Source organism: Onychostruthus taczanowskii, unplaced genomic scaffold (genome assembly GCF_017590055.1).
Source record: "Onychostruthus taczanowskii isolate IOZ18803 unplaced genomic scaffold, ASM1759005v1 scaffold23, whole genome shotgun sequence".
Classification (NCBI taxonomy): domain Eukaryota; kingdom Metazoa; phylum Chordata; class Aves; order Passeriformes; family Passeridae; genus Onychostruthus; species Onychostruthus taczanowskii.
Window position 1 is genome coordinate 4,194,868 of NW_024499573.1, and position 19,675 is coordinate 4,214,542.

Here is a 19,675-nt window from a genome sequence, read left to right on the forward strand (position 1 = left end):
CAACAAAATGTTCAGGGTAACTTCACCACTACCTTAAGAAAATTCAAATACTGGCTTTAAAAGATAGAGGGATCTGGGACAGAGTGTGTTTCCCCCAAATTGACTTCTTGGGAAAAATAACCTCTAAAAAGAAAAGATCTTAGCTGACAAGCAGAGTGATGCTCAAAGAGAGAAGAGCTGTGTCAGTGGTGGAGGGTATTTTCTGCTTTTTAACCTTGGCAGAGTGTGAATCAACCTTGGCATGTTGGAGGCAGGTAAGATACTGTCAGATTTTTTTGCCAATACAGAGGGAGGGGTTATTTTTCACAAATTTTATAAAAATTTTTCACAATTTTATAAAAATGTGTCTTATAAGTAGGAAACATGCATATGTTTAAAAAAAAGGCACTGCACTGTTAGTGGACAACCTTCCAGTTTTTGTTTAATATTTTTTCCTCCTTTTCAAGACTCATCATTTTCAAGACTTTGCGTGATATCTACCACTGTAGGATTTCTACTGCTGGTTGCTCTTCAAAAGATCAGTATTTCACTGTAAAAGTTATGAGGAAAAAGGATGAAATTAGATAGTTTTCTGTCCTTTCTTTCTGTTTTGTACATGTTTTCCATAATATTTTTTTTCTGTGGGAATTATTTTTTTAGTAAAAGAGCAGCACCTCAGGTTATAGTTAAACACAAGAATTAGGGTTGAAAGTCTCTGGTTTAATTTCTTCCTGAATGTAAAGTCACCATTTCTAGTGGATTTCACTGTGTGTTTGCAATCATAAATGAATCAGTTAAAGATATTTGGGGTAAGGCTGCCCAGTAGTTCTGCTGCTGAGGTTCCCATGCAAGACCCTTGGCATATACAATCTCTATGAGATGCCTGTATGGAGACTGGCTTACAAATCTCTAGTGAATTTAAGTTGGGAGTCCTCAAATGGCTATCACCATGCAAATAAAAATAATGCAACATTGCATATTTAGTTGTCTTTTATCTACTATTTGTATTCAATTCTTTTGGGAGGTAATCTCTCAAAAATATAGTTAGTTTAAATATCATTTAGTTGTCTTTTATCTATATTCAATTCTTTTGGGAGGTAATCTCTCAAAAATATATTTTGTTTAAATATCTTATTTGAATTAATTAAATTTATTGCTCAGATGATTCTTTGCTATTTTCAAAAGGTTCTAAATATGTCTTCTATACGTGTATGTTAAATTTATGTACTGTTGGTGTGTTTTTACTGTTGTAACAGGAAAAGCATTCTGACTTCTTTTAAAATGAGCAATCATATGTATAATCAACTTGGTTAAAACTTCCTTCCTGGTAAGTGCAGCACTTCCTTTGCATCTGGGTATGAGAGCAAGCAAGAAAAGCAGAACAGCTTAAACAAAGAAATCTTTGTGTGAATGATCTTCCTTTAAAAAATAGGAACTACAAAAATTAAACAAATGAATAATCTTCAGCAATTCAGCCTTGGTTTTATAAGCAGGTAATATTTCCTTGTACTTTGTCAGTTATAGTGGTGGTGTGTCCACAGCTGTTGCTTTCTGGATCTCAGAAGAATTTTAGTTAGCATGCTATGTTGTTTGAATTTAATCTTTCATATTTTTATTTGCTTCTTTTATTATCTGCTAAGGCATCATTACACTGGCTTTACTTTTCTCCAGCACTTAAGGATTTTATGTGTAGAAAGTCTTGCTTGGTAAAGAAGTTCAGTCTGTTGCTGTAACTTGACTTGTGTGAGTGCTCTCAATCATCGCTGAATAATTTCCACTTCAATATTGGTCAGTGGAGATTAACTGAGAAACAATATTTTTTGTTTACTGAATGCTGATAAGGTAGGCTTCTCATGTTTAATATTGTTTTACTGGTGTTTTAGGTGTGATTTGATGTATAGGGTAATAAATCTGCATCAGCTTGGGAGATTTTTCTTCTGTAACAAACTAATAGTTCATATTGGCAGTGTGTACTTTGAAAATGGATGGATATTATCAGTCTGGTGAATTGATTTATTTAAAAGAAGCAGATCTAAGGACACTTGCCTTGAATTTAGATGCACGTTAAATATATCTTCAGCAATAGTCCCTAACTTTTACATCCTAAGGGCTTTTTTTTAGGTTAAAGTCCTGATTCCTCATCACTAAAAAGAGAGGCAGAGAAAACTGGGAATAGGCTCATGTCTGTCCAGACTGCAAATAAATTGCTTGTTTTGTTGCTTTCTGCCATTCCTGGAGCTCAGTGGGACTGCATTCTATTAATATACAGGAGTATGTCTTTTGATTTCTATGAAAACCCATGTATGTTAACACCAGCAGCCTCAAAACAGATGAGGCAGCAGAAGAATCAGTGCTTGATCAAATAGAAGTAAGAACTAATCAATATGGAGATTGCACATTCAAACTGCTTATCCTCAGCAAAATCTGGGCAGGATGTTTAAAACCTCTATTTTAATTACTTAATCACTGGAGAGTTGGTTGGAGGTTTTTTATTTATATTTGATATTGAATTGAATAGATTACATCTGAAGTGGTTCATGTAAATTAAGTATTTGTGACCAGAAATTAAGGGGAAGTGGAAATATAAAAAATGTATATGAAAAGTTAAAAAGCAAGAGTAAAGATAAATGTAAATGAGAAAGTAATGGACTAATTTTATGTTTTGCTAGATTTCTTCTGGCATGGAGTTGGGGGATCATGAACAGCCTGTTGTTATGAGAGACGAAAACAAACGAAGGAGAAGAAGAATGAAACCTCATTGCACATCGAGTAGTTTTTCATCAATGGAACTGATATCCATTGAGTTCATTTTACCTACAAGCAATAAACATACTAAAGCACCAGAAGTGATGTTACTTGAAATAGCTGGCAACTGTACAGTTGAGCAGATGAAGGCACAGATTTGGATGCGTGCAATAGAGACGAGTCAAACCACAGACTTCTATCATGCATTCACCCCAGATCAGTTTATTCTGCAGTATCAGAAGAAAGGGCAATGGTATGAAATTTATGATAAACATCAAGTGTTACAGACACTGGACTGCATACTGTACTGGAAGGTGTTACAGAAGAAGGTAGGCAAGATCTATGTTGTCCAGAAACAAAAACCATCAGCAGAAGTTCAGGAATTTCAGCAGCAACTTAATGATTTGATTGGTTATGATGTGACTGATGTAAGCAATGTACACGATGATGAACTAGAATTTACCCGGCGCAGATTAGTCACTCCACGAATGATAGAGGTAGCCTGCAGAGATCCTAAATTGTATGCAATGCACCCATGGACTACATCTAAGCCACTCCCAGAATATTTATTTAAAAAGATCACTAATAATAACATTTTCATAATCATACATAGAGGAACGACTAGTCAGAAAATTAAAGTGTCAATAGATGACACTCCAGATATGATTCTCCACAGCTTTTTCACAAAAATGGCAAAGAAAAAGTCTTTGATGGACATTCCTGAAGATCACAGTGAACTGGATTTTGTTCTCAGGATTTGTGGCAGGGATGAGTACATTACTGGGGAGACACCAATCAGAGATTTTCACTGGATAAGACAGTGCCTTAAGAATGGGGAAGAAATCCACCTTGTCCTTGACAATCCCCCGGACCCGAATGAGGATGAGGTTCAGAAGGAAGAATGGCCCTTGGTGGATGACTGTACAGGAGTTACAGGGTATCATGAACAATTGACAATAGATGGCAAAGATCATGAGAGAGTCTTCACTATCTCTTTGTGGGATTGTAATAGGAAATTCAGAGTGAAAATAATTGGCATTGATATCCCAGTTTTACCAAGAAATACTGATCTTACTGTGTTTGTAGAGGCTAACATTCAACATGGGCAGCAGCTCCTTTCACAGAGAAGAACTTCATCGAAGCCTTTTACTGAGGAGGTTCTGTGGAATATTTGGTTAGAATTTGATATCAAAATCAAGGATTTGCCTAAAGGAGCACTTCTGAATCTTCAGATATACTGTGGCAAAGCACAGGGACCATCTGCAAAGACAAACCTTCAGTCACATGAATCCTCCAACTCTGATGCAAAATGCAAAACCCAGCTTCTCTATTATGTAAATCTTTTGTTGATAGATCACCGTTTCTTGCTACGAAGTGGAGAGTATGTACTCCACATGTGGAAAATTCCAGGTAAGGGGGAAGAACAAGGAAGTATAAATGCAGACAAACTCACATCAGCAACTAACCCAGATAAAGAAAACTCAATGGCTATCTCTATTGTGCTGGACAAATACTGTCACCCAATTGCCTTGCCCAAGCACAGGATATCATCAGACCCCCAGGGGGACAGGACCCGAGCTGAAATGCCCAACCAGCTTCGCAAGCAACTTGAAGAGATCATAGCAACTGACCCACTTAATCCACTTTCTCCTGAGGACAAAGAACTGTTGTGGCACTTTAGATATGAGAGCATAAAGCACCCCAAGGCATATCCTAAGCTGCTTAGCTCTGTGAAATGGGGACAACAAGAAATAGTGGCCAAAACATACCAGTTGCTAGCTAAAAAAGAGGCTTGGGATCAGAGCACTTTAGACGTTGGACTCACAATGCAGCTTCTGGACTGTAACTTTTCAGATGAAAATGTCCGAGCAATGGCAGTTCAAAAACTGGAAAGTTTAGAAGATGATGATGTTCTTCATTATCTTTTACAGCTTGTGCAGGTAAGGTGTATTTGCATTCCTGAGCTCTGCCTTCCAGGAATACATTTGCATTACCCCATAATTTGCATTTCCCATTTTAGTAGGTCTTGTTAGTATTCCTTAGTTTTGAAGTCTTCAACGTTTAGGCAAAGCAGTGGTAGTAACCAGATTAATGTAAAATACACTTTCCTACTTTTTGTCTTTTGCCTTTGTTGACGTTTTTGTGGTACCATTGCCTTGTATCTTACAATTTGCATCTTGTGTTTACAGTAGTAATTTTTTTCTAGAAATTGTTTATTCCAGCACAGCTATGATGGGAGTAAATCCTAACTGTGCTGTCTGTAATCCTGTTCATGTTGGGTTGGAATCATACAGCACTGAAGAGTTGTTGACTGACTTTACTGATAGTTTAGAAGGAGTGTAGATAGAAAGTAAATGTAGTTGTTGACATGGGCAAGGTCTGAAGGAAAATCTGGGGTTGGGTTTTAGGTCACGAACACCAGTGTAATGCCACAGTGTGTTGCGGCGACTTCAATCTTGTGCTGTTAAGGGAAGCAAATTTATCTAGAAACTGCCCCCCCAAAATATTGAAAGCAGTTCAAGAGTTGATAGGACTACATACTATGATTAAGTCCTTCTGGGAACTTGTGTACAAAATTGGGGTTCTAATGGCAAGGGATCACTGCTGTATAGATTTCAAGCACTTTGTGTGTGCATCTGCCAGATCAAACATTGGGAATGTTTATATCAGTTACACAAGAAACTTGGTTTGGTTGCTTTTCTCTCCACATGATGCCATCATTTGGCAGTGGCAAAGTCTCCTCTGGTGCCTGATGGAAGGTGTAACCTTGTGTTCTTCATGGTAAGCACAGCCCCTGGAGCCAGCTGGGGCTGCCTGGCTCCTGCACCCAACAGGGCTCTGTTTTGCATGGAAAGGATGGTATCCCTCAGAGCAGGAAATGCTTTTTTTCAAAGAATCAGAGGACAACATTCAAAATTTAGAAAAAAAAGAATGGAACTACTGCAGCTGGGGAAGCAGCTTTTTATTTCTGCAGGTTCAGAGAGAGCTCAGAATCCCAGGAAAATGAAGTTAGTATTTCAGATTTTGCTGCACATTGGTAGTGCTTTAAACAAAGCTTTTCTAGCCTTGTCTTTGCTTGTCTGAAGATCAGGCAGAATTTATGCACTTCTGCATTAACCAAAGGAGTCGCTACGGTTACCTCATTGGGCCTCCCACGTAGCTGCTGCTATATATGTGCTTGGCTTGTGAGCTTTGCTGTCTACATGTGGCTCAGCAATTTTATTCACTTTTTTTTTTTTGTATTTAAATTAGGAGTTTGGAATGATGATTGGTTGCTATCAAAATGCCTGAGAAAATAGGGGAAATACTGCGGTTGTTTCTGGTTTTTTATTTAATTGTTTATTTTCAGGAAGTACAAATCTGGTGAGTTTTAAAAAGAATTAACCTTTCTAACAGTTAAATAAAACATTGTAGCATAAAATCATAGTGCCTTAACTTCACTGTGTCATTTTCAGTAAGAGATGTTTTACAATCCTTACCATCCTTAAAAATGAAAAACATGCTTGATTCCAACTTTTACCTCTCTGCTGCTTTCCCTGTCTTTATTTCTTAGCTAACTATGGAACATAAGCTGTCAGCATTCTGCAGCAAAGTTCTGGTGTGACAGTGTATTTAAAATCTGCATTCTTCAGAGAATGGATGTCGGCCATTCCTCTGCTCCGGTGGACACATCTCTTCTGCAAATGGTTGTCACTTTTCAAAGGCACACCTTTATGAAAGCTTTATGGCTTATTTCACTCTGCACAGGATATTCCCATTTTATCCTCTCTAGAGTTAGAAATCAAGTATTTTATTTTCCCACAGGTTATTTCTAACAGAAGCAGCTATACCATAAATCAACCTATTGACCTTTTTATAATGTCTGCTCTTCTGTGTACAGTTGATAAACCATGGATAGGATAGTTAAAATGCAACAAATTCTTTGTAAGATAAACACTGATGGCTGTACTGCATGTATATGGCAGTGAGTAAAGGCCTTCTGCTGAACTGACAAGGAAAAGGTACACACAGGTCGGTGCCAGCAGACATTTTTTAATGGCCAGCTTTTATTGTTGCTGTGCAGAAGTTGATATTTGACTTTGTGAAGAAAAAAGGGCTGGACTGTTAAAAATAATTATCTAAAGCGTCAGCTCAATAAGGATGGTTGTAATGCATTTTTTAATATTGTTTTATGTTAAAATATATTTGCAAGTTCAATAAGGAGGCTTTGTTTTGAAGTAATGGTCGGTTGTTTGGCTATGTTTCAGTCTTAACTTGTTTTTCAAGGTTATGTGAATATTAGGCATAGTATATACCAGAGTGAGGTTTATAATAGGCTTTCTTGGAACTGTAAGAAAATCCATTTGAATTTATGTGATAATTATTGCTTTTGGGCACCTTACTGCAGTGAAAATTAATTTTCATTAAAAACCCTTCATACCTCATAATCTCATACACAAAGTAAAAGGATCTATATATTGTTATATTTGTAAATTTTCGTTGTCTTTCCTAAATACGATGACGTTGTTTGGGGATATAAAACAGTACTGCAGACAGTCAAGACAATTCTTGTAGAATTATGATACAGGAGAAGGGCAAGTCTGGTGCTTGGCTTTTTTGTTTGTCTGGTGCTTAACTTTCTTGTCTGTCTCTTAGCCAGCAGCTAGAAAGAACATGTCTTTGTGACATTTTTGTAAGTTGACTTAATTTTTTTTTTCTTTTGATTAAACCCATAAGATGATTTGCATTTCAGAAATCGTGTTGATATTTTAGTAATAAAAGTGCAACTATGTGCCACAGTATTTGTAAGAGTTTATAAAACTATGATTTGTTTGATGAATTTAGCAGACCTTTGCTGATGGCTTGGTTGCTTCTTTGCAAGCTGCAGACCACAGTGATCTTGAAAGAGCCATTATATTCTGTTGAATAACTATTGCTAGAGGTTTGCATACTTTGTTGCTTCTGAAAGCTGAGCACACTACATGCACCCAGCTCCCTGCACATCCCTTTGTTTTCCCCTAATCTCCCTGCAGTCTGCTTCCTGGCACTCTATTTCCAGAACCTGAAGCCATTCACCAACCCCCTCAGTCCATGGCAGGGATTTTGTGACCCTGATTTATAGATTGTATGCTTCTTATTTCTCTTTTGTTGCTGTTGGATATAAGTGCATGCTTTTTTCCACCATTAATCTGAATACAAACCTTCTGTAAGCTTGAATTCCTCAAGCAATATGAAAGAAGCTGTTGGAAATATGAGTTGAAGTGGAGAGGTTTCCTGGTACTACCCAGAATCTGGAAGTGTGATGGTTTTCTGGTAGACCATTCACTTGGTTATTATGATGAAGAATAACAAAAACAAAATTCCAATACTGGCACTTGAAAATAGTTGTTGACTTTCTCTTCCCACCCCCTTTTCTGGCAGTAGCTTGGAAATGTCTGCGGGCTTGGGTGGAGAGGAGCAGCTTTGGAAGGAGAAAAAATACATCTGTTTTCACAGTCAGTAAAAAAAAAGCTCTGGTGAAGTCTTCCTCTTAATTGTATTTCATTATTGTAGGATGTGTATCAGAGCTTTTATTCTGTCATTCATTTATGGAGTAAAGGCCAGGTAAGTGCTCTGAAAAGCTGCTCTTGTATTCTGTTTTTTCTGGAGAGCCCACCAGTGAATCCTGGTGCCCTAGTCTCAAAGTAGTGGATGTTGACCAAAACCAGTATTTTGTTATTGAAACATTTTATTTAAGAGCTATTACAAGTACGTTATTCCATCTGTCAGTAATCATTTCAAGCGTTCTCAGTATCAGTCGTAGTGCAAACTGGTTTCTGATCTTGCTGGTTTTTGCCAAGAATGACGTTGCTTTGTGCATATGTCCAGGTTGGACTCTCTGGTTAGGGAATTGTCACATTAGTAACAAACCTGAAAAGAGCCTGTTGCAAACAAAATGTGCTTCTTGAATCAGACAGAGAAGCATCAAAAAGATCTGGTTTGTTACACACTTTCTCCTCCTGCAGCCGTGTGTTCTCTAGATGTCACTGGTTAAGTGTAAGCAGTGGGATCTTAAATGTGTTAACAACATGTCTTTTGTTTGTATCACTCAGGCTGTGAAATTTGAGCCATATCATGACAGCGCATTAGCCAGATTTTTGCTGAAACGTGGTTTGAGAGTAAGTACTTCAAAATATACCCAACTTATGCTAAAATTTCTGGCACTATTAAAACCTTTTTTCAAGCAATGAATGCTAATTTGTACTGTTTTTCTTTACCTGTAGAACAAAAGAATTGGTCACTTCTTGTTTTGGTTCTTAAGAAGCGAAATTGCCCAGTCCATGCACTACCAACAGAGGTTTGCAGTCATCCTTGAAGCCTACCTTAGGGGCTGTGGAAAAGCAATGCTGCACGATTTCATGAAGCAGGTTCAAGTAATTGAATTGCTGCATAAAGTCACAATGGAGATTAAATCAGTTTCTGCAGAAAAGTATGATGTTACTTCTCAAGGTATTTGCTAACAGGCATTTCTTTATTGTTAATGTTGTTTTTTTCTCTTTAGGTGTGAAAAACTAGGCAGCAAATTGTATTGTTCATTAAGAGAATTTGGGGATAAATTGCTGTCAAAGGGCATCATTTTTACTTCCTTTAAAACGTGAGTGTAAGTTAATAATGATTGAACCAGTAATAGACTTGTTTGCTCATTTCACCCCAAAAGGGAAAGAATATCAATGTTCTAGTCATCCAGTATTTTCCCAAGCTTTGGCTTATCTTCTTGAACCTCAAGCCATGCCAACTGGGAAACAGATAATTCTTGTACATTAGCTGAATGCCAGTGCTGAAAAAAGACACAAATATTAACTGGAAATTAAAAGTAACACTTGCCAAGAAATACAGCCTTTCTCTAAATTCTCACTGGAAGATTTTTGGCAGGAAGATCAGGGAGGAGTCCAGTGCAGCCTCTGCTATGCCATGGAAGTAGCTGGTGCATCAGGCCTGAATATACAGGGTGTGGCTTTGAGGAGTGCTGTGAGACAGATGTTGTATTGTTATTTCCAGTTCTTGCAAGCACTGCTTTGGAAGCCACAGTAGGGTTATGCAATGCCTCTTTATCCCTGGGTTTTCCTGCCTTTCCCCCCACCCCCAACTTTCTTAAAAGCTTGTTTATCCTCATTCCTGTTACTTGCTTGGTGTTGGGAGTAAGTGTGAGAGGACGTATGATAGTATTAAAATTCTAAAAGCTGTAGAGAGACTACCTTTTCCTGCATGTTCAGCCTGGTATGCTCCAGGCCAGCAAGTCCTTGGATGGGAAAGCTTTTCCACTCTGGTTATGCAGAAGTGACTGTGGTGGTGTTTCAAAAGAGATTTGAACAAAATACGCATTTATTCTTCAATATATATTGTAAAATCGGTTATGTTACCACATAGTGTGAGTTAAGGGACTTACTGAAGCCCCATATAAAACAGTGTTTCTAAAAAACTTCCTAAATTTTTATTAAAGTATTCTATAACCAAAATGTATTTAGTCAGAATTACGTATTTTAGAAAGAAACTATTCAACCTTGAAGATGTACATTTCTATAGGAGCAGTGGATTCCATAATACATTATCTTTGAAGGATATGTGGGCAAAGAAGAAAAGCTTCAAGAGAAAGCAATCATATTAACACCCACCAGGTTTTGAAGTTAAAGAATCTTTGGATGTAATGTACAGCAGAACACTGAAAGATGACTTATATAATTGACATTTTCACTGAATAAGGCTTCCTGAAACTGTGGAGTGTCCTAATAATGTTATATTTAATGTAAATTTATTCTCTGATTATTGAGGACATCATTTTTTCTACAGGCACCCTCTACTTCTTATATTTTTAAAAATGTATATCCAAAAATTTATTCTGTAGGTTATTGCATTTTTTTTATCCCAACATTTCTAAGTTCATCATTGTTCATATTTTCAGTCTGAATGCTTTATCGTGTTTCATTTCATTCTGTCATGCAGTCTCATCTTATTCTTGTATATATATTTCTCCAGTGTTTGTGGAGTTTCTGTAAAGAACAAATCCCTTCCTGTTAGGTCCATACTATTCCAGTAGCAAGCACGTTGTCAAACTGTTTCTTTCACTTTTCACTGTAATCTCTTTGCTTATATTTGAAGATAGCAAGTAATAATAATAATTAAATAAATTCATAAGATGGCAATATTACATCTTGTATGGGATTATCTGCTTTCATCACCCTCTGGGCTAGATGGTTTGTTTCCCAAGAATGTGTCTATGCAGCTGTTTCATCGTTTAAAATGCATAGTACCTTGTTCTTAAGCCAGATCAACTTGAAAGTGGTTTTAGCAAGTGCCTTTACTTGTGTCTTAAAACCAGCCATTCCTAATCTTTTGCAGCTTCAGTTGGTTTGGGTTGCTTTGCTTACAGTTTTCAAATTACAATGAGGAGACTTACTGAGCTAAGAGTAAACTGTAACAATAAACTATAAACAGTAACTTTCATACCTAGTGGTCTAGGAAATCTATAGTTACATTACAGAAAGCTGTTTCATTATCCAAGTTACTACAACTTCGGTGCTTTTGAGGGGGCAGAGTGGAGTTGTTGGGGTTTTTTGTTTCATTGGTTTGTTTTTGTGTTATTGTTTGTTTGGGTTTGGGATTATTGAGGGTTTTTTTTTTTAAATGTCTCATTTTAAAGTCCACTTTTTAGCTCCTGGATATCGCTGCCACATTTATTTTTTACCATAAGAGATACCGTGTCAGTAACCAGGCACTGCTAGTAGTTCTTTTCTAAAACCCTCTAAGACAGGTGTAACATTTATGTTCTGTGAGTTTTCAGCCAATTCTTTTGGTTTGACTTTCTTAATTTGATAGCAGTGTTTGAACTGTCCTGATTTTTGTCTAATGTGCACTTAGGAGCCCAAAAAGTCTGTGTCTTGGGCTGTATCAAAAGCAGCATAGGCAGCAGGTCACGGGAGGTGATTCTGCCCCTCTCCATGGCCCCTGTGACACTCCATGTGGAATACTGCATCCAGCTCTGGGCCACTCAGGACAGGAAAGACGTGGATCTGCTGGAATGACTCCAGAGGAGAGTCACAAACACGATGGCAGGGCTGGAGCACCTCTCCTGCGAGGAAAGGCTGAGAGGGGTGGGATTGTTCAGCCTGGAGAAGGCTCACAAGACCTAACATCAGCCTTCCAGTGCTTACAGGGAGTTTGTAAAAAAGGTGAGGGACAAACTTTTTAGTAGGGCCTGTAATGATAGGAAAAGGACTAATGGTTTTAAACTAAAGGAGGACAGATTCTGACTACACATAAGGAAGGCTTCTTTTTTTTTTTTTTTTTTTTTTTTTTTTTTTTTTTTTTTTTTTTTTTTTGATGAAGGTGTTGGCACACTGGAACAGGTTGTGTAGGGTGGTAGAAATGCCCCATGCCTGGAAATATTCAAGGTCAGGTTGGATGGGGCTCTGAGCAAGTTGAGTTGAAGATGTCCCTGCTCATTGCAGAGGGATTAGACTAGATAGCCTTTAAAGGTCCTGTCCAACCCAAACTAATCCATGATTCTGTTTTAAGTATCCAGGTCCATGTTTAGCTTTATCAGTATGATTTTGTTTTGCTCTTTAATTTTTATCTCCAAAATTACTTTATATGTATAAACATCCTCTGCTGTGTAGCTACAGTTTCTTTTAGGACAGTGTTCAGGTCTTTGCCCTAATGCAGGGTAATCAGCAGTGTATTGCTTATGCTGCTGACATTCACTAGCTGAGGTGAAAAAAATACGTCATGCACTGTATAATCTGTACTATTCTGAGTTGAAGATTCAGGAGCTTGAGGTTTTATTAATTAAAAGATTGTGCTCAGGTATGAACATTAAAATTCTTATTCATATAAATGTATGGCAAATTTTCTTCTTACAGGAATGTGAGATTTAGAAGGCTGCACTGTGAAACCAGTTCCAGGAGGACAGGAAATTCAGTAGTGTCTCTGCAGTTTGTCTCCTTATGGTTACAGAGTAATTGATTCCAGGAATTCAAAAGCCACGAGTCCATCTGCATTTCTTGTCAGTTATGAGGGAAAATACTTTTTGGTGTGTTCTGTGTGTTTTGATTTTTAAGCGAAAGCTGACATTTGAATGTAAACTCTTCCTGTGCAGTGTTTCTAATACTGCAGAGAAGGCACATTACTTCTGAGGTGGTTGAAGACTTTACATTTAGGTATCTGAAAGAACCCTGGCCATTGATAGTGTAAGTTAAAGAGTTTACTTCCATTCCTTGAATCAGGAGATTCAGGAGGAAAGCAATTTAAAATGGCAGCTAAACTGAGCTTTTTAGCCAAAGTATAAAGCTCAACAAGTTTGATTACCTATAACCTTTTTGCCTTTGTGACCTGTTTAATTTTATTGTGTTTTCTTTCTTGTAATTGCAGTTATTGCACAGCTGAGACAAAAGCTTGAAAAATTACAGGGCAGCAAACTTCCAGAAAGTTTTAGAGTTCCATATGATCCTGGGCTAAGAGCAGGAGCACTAGTGGTAAGTATATTCTGACTTTCTACAAATCATTTCTTTAAAGAATTTATTTGCAAGTATGTGTCACTTGGTAAAAAGTTTGTTAATATGTCAAGAGGTCATATCTTTATGTGAATACAATGACATTGCATGGACTCCATAGGTTTTTGTTCCCAGAGCTAGTATTATTTTTCTAAATGTAATAACGTGCCACCATGTGCTAAAAAATTGCAACAATCCATGAAATTCTAATCATTAAATGACAGCTATACTTTTTCCATTAGTTGAATACAAGATTTAACTAGGTAACTCACTCTTTTTTTGAAATTAAATAACTGTATAAAACTTCTATCTGATTCAGGGGCTGTGGGATATTCAGTTTCCATTCTTCCAGTTTTTTACCCTGATTCAGATCTGTCACTGAGGTTTGGTCCCAGATCTTCATCATACTGACAAAAACGTCTACCTCAGCTGTTTCTGATTTTTCAGTATCTCTGTGTTGGTTTTGTAAGAAAGTACATTATGATTTTGTTAGAAATACATTAAGAAACACTTGGGTTTTTCTGTATTGCTGCCTTCAGTTTTGTGGTGAGATTGCAATTGTGTGTGTTGACTCAGAGTTGAAAAAAGATTCATAGATCAGCAGATGTGTAGTGAGAGGAAATTGGATCATGCATCTAAAATGCAATGTGAGGTCTGGGTAAAGAAGCACAGTCAAGATACTTGGACTCACTTCATGTGCAGCAAGGACCCTACAAGGAAAGAACCCCTTAACAAACCATCCAGTTTTAGGAATTGCTGCATGTTCAGGCATTGTCTAGATATGGCCATGTTTCTGTTAAATAAACCTGTGCCTGGGGAGACAGGCTATGAGCTAGTCTGTCTTCAAGCTGAGTGAATGAAACATCTCTCAGGTGAGCTTGGCTGAAGCACTGTCAGCACAGAAGCCAATTCAGACATTTCTTATTCAGAAGTAATTTGTGATTTCTTAAATACTATTTTCTTGTTAGTATTTTCTATTTTCTCTTCAGCCTTTTTTTTTTTTTTAATTTTTTACAGAAATCATCAACAGCTTCACAGAAAGTAGGTTTTAAAATAAAAAAGATTTCTCTGGATTTTCTAGTTTTCCTTCACTTAGGAAATATTCAGTCCTACTAGGACCTTCCTAGATGAACAAAATAGTAGATTTATGAAGGAAGGCAGCTTTGTCCAAAAACCGATGGGTTAGCTTTTCTTTTTCCAAACTATATGAATAAAAACACTTGGTAAAACAAACTAAGCTTTCATTTAATGTTCATTCTAACAAGTACTGTTTGTCCATAATCTTCAAAACCTAAATTTTTTTAAGTCTAAACCAAATATTAGAAGCAAAGTCAGAGTTTCTAATAAATTCAAAGATTTAAAAATTCTTTCATTTTTGAAAATGAGGATGGTAAAAACTATTTTGTTTTAAACTGCAGGCTCAGAATTTCAGCAGATGAAACATGAATATACTAAAATACTCCTATATTATGAATTCTATCTGCTCTCAAACACTGATGTGCCCTTGCTTTTTTTTAAATTTTAGATGGCTTTATTGTACATAGTAATGTTGAATAATGAATGAGGAATTCCAGAATAGAAAATAAGACTTACTACAGTTGTGTTAGCCATAATAACTGAAAAAAACATTTGAAATACTGCAGTTTCAGTTCTGAATTTATCAGTATTGAAAATGTAATAAAACTAAATAGGGAATCTATTATCTTATGAATGATTACCTTACGTTAGTTTCGAAAATGCCATTTCCCCCATTAATTTGAACAATTTACTAAGGGAATTGAATAAAGCAATCTGGAATGTAGTTGCTAGAAGTCAGAAGGGTGGATGATGTGGTAAATTGCATTGGACAATGATTATGTTCTGGTTTTGCAAAGCATCTGTCAAAGTGCTGCTGTGAAGGTCCCTATTTTCCAGTTTTGTCAGAATCTCTATTCCTGTTTTAAATTTGTCTGAAGCAAGCTAAGTCCAGTTTTGGAGAGTCAAGATACACTTTTGCCTTTATCATGGACAGTAGTTAAAAGTTGTGCAGGTTCAGGGAGGCTTTGTGTGGCACCTGAACTCCGTGCTTTCAGTGTGTTGCTCATGGTATAGCTGAGTGGAAGCTGGTAAGCTATTCTGTTAAAAAGATTTCTTGGGTTGATGTTGGCATCAGGAAGCAGTAAACGTGTCTTTCACAGATAGAAAAATGTAAAGTAATGGCGTCCAAGAAGAAGCCCCTCTGGCTTGAATTTAAATGTGCAGATCCAACAGCTCTGTCAAATGAAACCATAGGCATCATTTTCAAACATGGAGATGACCTCCGTCAGGACATGCTAATTTTACAGGTATGAGAGCTGAAACTTGTAAAGAATAACATGAATATTTAAAAATATTTTAAAATAATTTTGCTTTTTCAAAGTGTGTATACCTTGTCTTCACTGTCCATATGAAATGCAAGGTTGTCTTTTGTATTTAAAACTCTGTATGGCAAGGCTGACATCAACACTGGATCATCTTTGTCATACTGTGTTATGGATTAGCCCTGGTGGGATGGAAGGAGGAAGAGGAAGAGCAAGAAAAGTTGTGAGTTGAGCTAAAGGTGCTTTAGTAAGCAAAGTGGAAGAACCAAGGAAGAAAACAAAACAAGTGGTGCTAAGGCAGTCACTCCACATCCCATAGGTGGACCAGTTCTCAACCAGTCCCTGCACAGAAGATGGTTAACCCCCATAACCTTTTGCTCCCTGTTTGATTGCTGAACATGACATTGTTCAGCATGGAGTATTTCTTTGGCTGGTTCAGATCATCTGCCTGGTTGTGTCCCCTCCCAATCTCTTGTGCACCCCAGTCTAGCCACAGTGAGGTGGTGAGAAACTGGCAGCCTTGGCACTCAGCAGACACTGTTCAGCTGGACACTGGGACATCAGCGTGTTCCCAGCCCTGCTTTGGTCACCCTCTAAACCACAGCACAGTACAAGCTGCTCTGAAGAAAAGGAGCTTCATCCCAAGCAGACACAGTGCATACTGTTACCCTGGCTTTTCCTGCCACATGCCATACATATTTCACATTTTGGTGTTCTAGAGACGGAATCTTACTTAGTGCAAGATGGCCTGTTTCTCTGATGAAGTGTTTTTGTAATTTATTTATGTAATGGGTAAAGTTAACAAACGAAAAATCAATAGCTAGTCACTCTAGTTTCAGACAACTGGTTTGTAAGGGCTTTTGGAGGTATTCATGGGGAAAAGCGGGCATGCTTGCTAACACATTCAATCTCACCTTATGTAGAAATCATACAATATATTTATTAATACTTTGTAGAAGAGTAAAGATTTCCTGGTTGCAGAACAGATGAAGAAATATAAACCCTGGTTCTATAACTGATTATCTTGAATGGCTGCACATTTTCTGTATTTATCTCTTAATCAAATAGCAAGTTTAGCCCCATCTTAGAAGTGTTATTTGTATGAGTAATCTGTAGTGTTCAAATAATTTGAAATAGCTTAGCATATCTGTTTGATTTTACTAGATTCTTCGAATTATGGAATCCATTTGGGAAGCAGAATCCTTGGACCTCTGTTTGTTGCCATATGGTTGCATTTCTACAGGGAACAAAATAGGTATGTGATCACACTTACTGTGATTAGAAATTCAAAATACCATATTTACAGAAGATCTGGGAGAACTATTCTAACATGTGCTGTAGTCCTGAAGTGAATAACACTTTATTACACTTTCTGTGAGCAGCCTTCAGGTGCATTCTGGCAGTGCTTTCTGCCCTTCCTTGAGCTGTAGCACAGCTGTTTACTGGCTGTGATTCTTGTGGAATGCCTTGGCTTGTGCTGCAAGCTCCTCTTTAATAACAATATTTAGTATGAAACATCAGTGAAAGTGAGTGACTTATTCAAGATGTATTTTAATATGTTGATAGGAATAAAATAAAGAGCAAAACATTTATCTTTTTTCCTGACCTAAAGCTTCATACCCTATACCACACATAAGCAACAACATTTCTTAACAGGATGCTCAGGTAATCCTTCTCACTGGGCATTAGTTCCTGCAGCAGAGATGATAAATTTTTCAGAAATTGTGGTAAAAGAAATCAAGTAAGAAATCCCAATAAAATTAAGACTCTTTATAACTCTTTAGTATACTTATGTAATCTACTTCTTCTCTAAAATCCATTGCCACATAAAATTTTTAACAACCTTTTGATTTCACGATATCTCAGCAATGCAGAAAACCCAAATTCTGATAAAATACCTGGTAGCATGACATAGAATAGTTTCTTTTCTCCTAATATAATGTTTTAAAATTGAATTATATTTATTGATAGAATTTTAATAATAAAGGAAATGGAAAATTGTACATCAAAATGCTAACTAACTATAAATATAAGGAAAGTCTGGGGGTTTCTCTTCTTTAGAGGTGTTAAACCTAATTTTTTAGAGAGCTTTTCAGGATCTGATTTAATTTTGTTTAAAATTATCTCAAGACAGTGTAATGTATAGAAAAAATGAAGGAAGAAGGAGGAATTTTGCCAGTCATGCTGGCATTTTCATACTTGAGTTACAGATTTATGTTATTCTTTCATTAAATCTTAATTGATTCCCCATTCTTCTGTTTCAAGGAAATAATATTTGATTTTCCTATGGGCATGGGAGAGATGTAAGAATTTAGCATCCTTTTAGCACCACAGCAGGGGCATGGTTAATCATATTAACACTGCTGCTTGGTTTGCTGAGAATACCTGCAGCCTAAATTGGTAATGCCCAATGTGGCACACTTTGATGTAGAGCTTATGCTTGTTTGGAACAGAACCAAAGAGTAGTGGCATGCAAATGTTCTTTCACAGTATTCACATGTGGTCTTTTTCCAGGCTGCTTTTTCCCTCCCTCTTAATACTTCCATGGAACTTGGGCAGTTTCTGTGTATTGACACAAGGACAGTACCCCACTCTACACTGAGCACAGGGAAACAAGTGTCTTACATCTGGCACCTCCTCCTGCACAGAGCATTCTCATTCTGTTAAAGACATTGCATCCAGTGCAGTTTGTAATTTTGGAAGCATCTGTCCTCTCCACTGCTGCTGCCAAGCATACCTCTGTAGGATGAACTTTCTCTTCTCTGTGTCACTGGTAAAAGGTCATACTCTGCTCTCTCTCCCTCTGACATGTCCACATGTTCCTGGCTCTGTGAGGCAGTTACCACTACTTACTGTGCAGCATCACTGCCGAAATGAGGAGGTTCAAGCTGCCTCTTGGAAGAGTCACCACAGAGCCCCAGGAACACATTGCTTGGTGCATTTCCTGCTGCACTCCCTCCTCGCTGAATGCAGCCCAGCTGAGAGCTGCTATCCTTGGCACCTCCTGAGCCAGCTCTGCTCCCCCGCCATCAAGGAGCTGCTGGCCGGCAGAGGGAGATTTGTGAGCACAGGCAGGGAAAGCTTTTTCAACAGCTGGAATGGGAGCTGGAGCTCACACCCGGGAGAAAAACAACAGCTTGACAAGCAGAGATCAATGTGCAAAGCTTTTTAATTTGGTGGTCTTGGTGGTGGGTTTTGGAGGTCATATTTCCACAATAGTTTTATGGCAAACACATCCAGGCCACTGTAAAGACAGAAGAAAATATCTCCAGGGGGTATTCAGCCATGAATTCAGCCATGCAGAGAGGGCAGGAAGAGATTTCTGTGTTGTTACTCTGTTACAGGAAAATTTGCACACAATTTAGAATTGCAAAAGGGTGGGATTATGAATAGAAAGAAATTTATCTGGTTCAGACAGAGTTAAATTGAAACCAACTCAGAAGCTGCTTTGAATGGCTTCGGAGAGAAATGGGTATTTTTGTTTGCTTGCTTATCTCTGAACTGGAGCTGAAGCTAGAAGACATTGTTGAAGTTGAACAAGAGGAAAAAAAAATTCTAATTACCAAATAAATTCAATTAAAATCTGACTTTCCCCCATACAGGCATGCCCAGGCTGGACTGCATTTGCTAGTCTTGGCTACAGTGCAGGGTTGTGTTGCAGCCTGTTTCTGCATTTCCCTCTAGGTTCCTCTCTGTCACATGCCATGCTGGCACAAACAGGACAAGGCCCTGTTTCTGCACCATATTGCTGTGATGTGCCAGTGTGCCTTGGCAAGGGTCTGTTCAGTTTAGGGACAGACCCCATGGCCCTGACAACCAGAGCTTTCCACCAGCAATCCCACTGCTGTACCTCGCTGTGCACTGGTATTTCTGAGCTTTCTGTGTATATGCACACTTAAGCTTAATTGGATTTACTGCAGGAGGGCCAGCTCTATTCCTCTGTCACAGCCCTGGCAATACTTGCATCCCTAGACTGCAGCAAAACAAAAGCTTTTTTTCAGCTTCTCATATTTGTGAAGTTGGAGAGAAGCTGGGGAAAATGTGAGTTGGGATCAGGACAAGAATATTTCCTCTCCTTGGGAAAAGCCTTATGCAGTGAGTCCCCAC

General features: G+C 37.8%; 1 protein-coding gene across 4 annotated transcripts in view; it reads left to right on the plus strand.

Annotated features, from left to right (window-relative positions):
* Positions 1-1,234: 1,234 nt before the first annotated feature.
* Positions 1,235-19,675, plus strand: part of PIK3CG (phosphatidylinositol-4,5-bisphosphate 3-kinase catalytic subunit gamma) — a 28,920-nt gene continuing 10,479 nt past the window's right edge. For 2 of the 4 annotated variants that reach the window (XM_041405475.1, XM_041405472.1), the window contains exons 1-7: positions 1,326-1,472; positions 2,649-4,664; positions 8,796-8,861; positions 8,967-9,192; positions 13,108-13,211; positions 15,407-15,553; positions 16,733-16,823. In XM_041405475.1, the coding sequence (XP_041261409.1) occupies positions 2,661-4,664; positions 8,796-8,861; positions 8,967-9,192; positions 13,108-13,211; positions 15,407-15,553; positions 16,733-16,823 (2,638 nt within the window). In that variant the 5' untranslated portion in view covers positions 1,326-1,472; positions 2,649-2,660. The other 2 variants (XM_041405474.1, XM_041405473.1) reach the window with 2 other exon arrangements.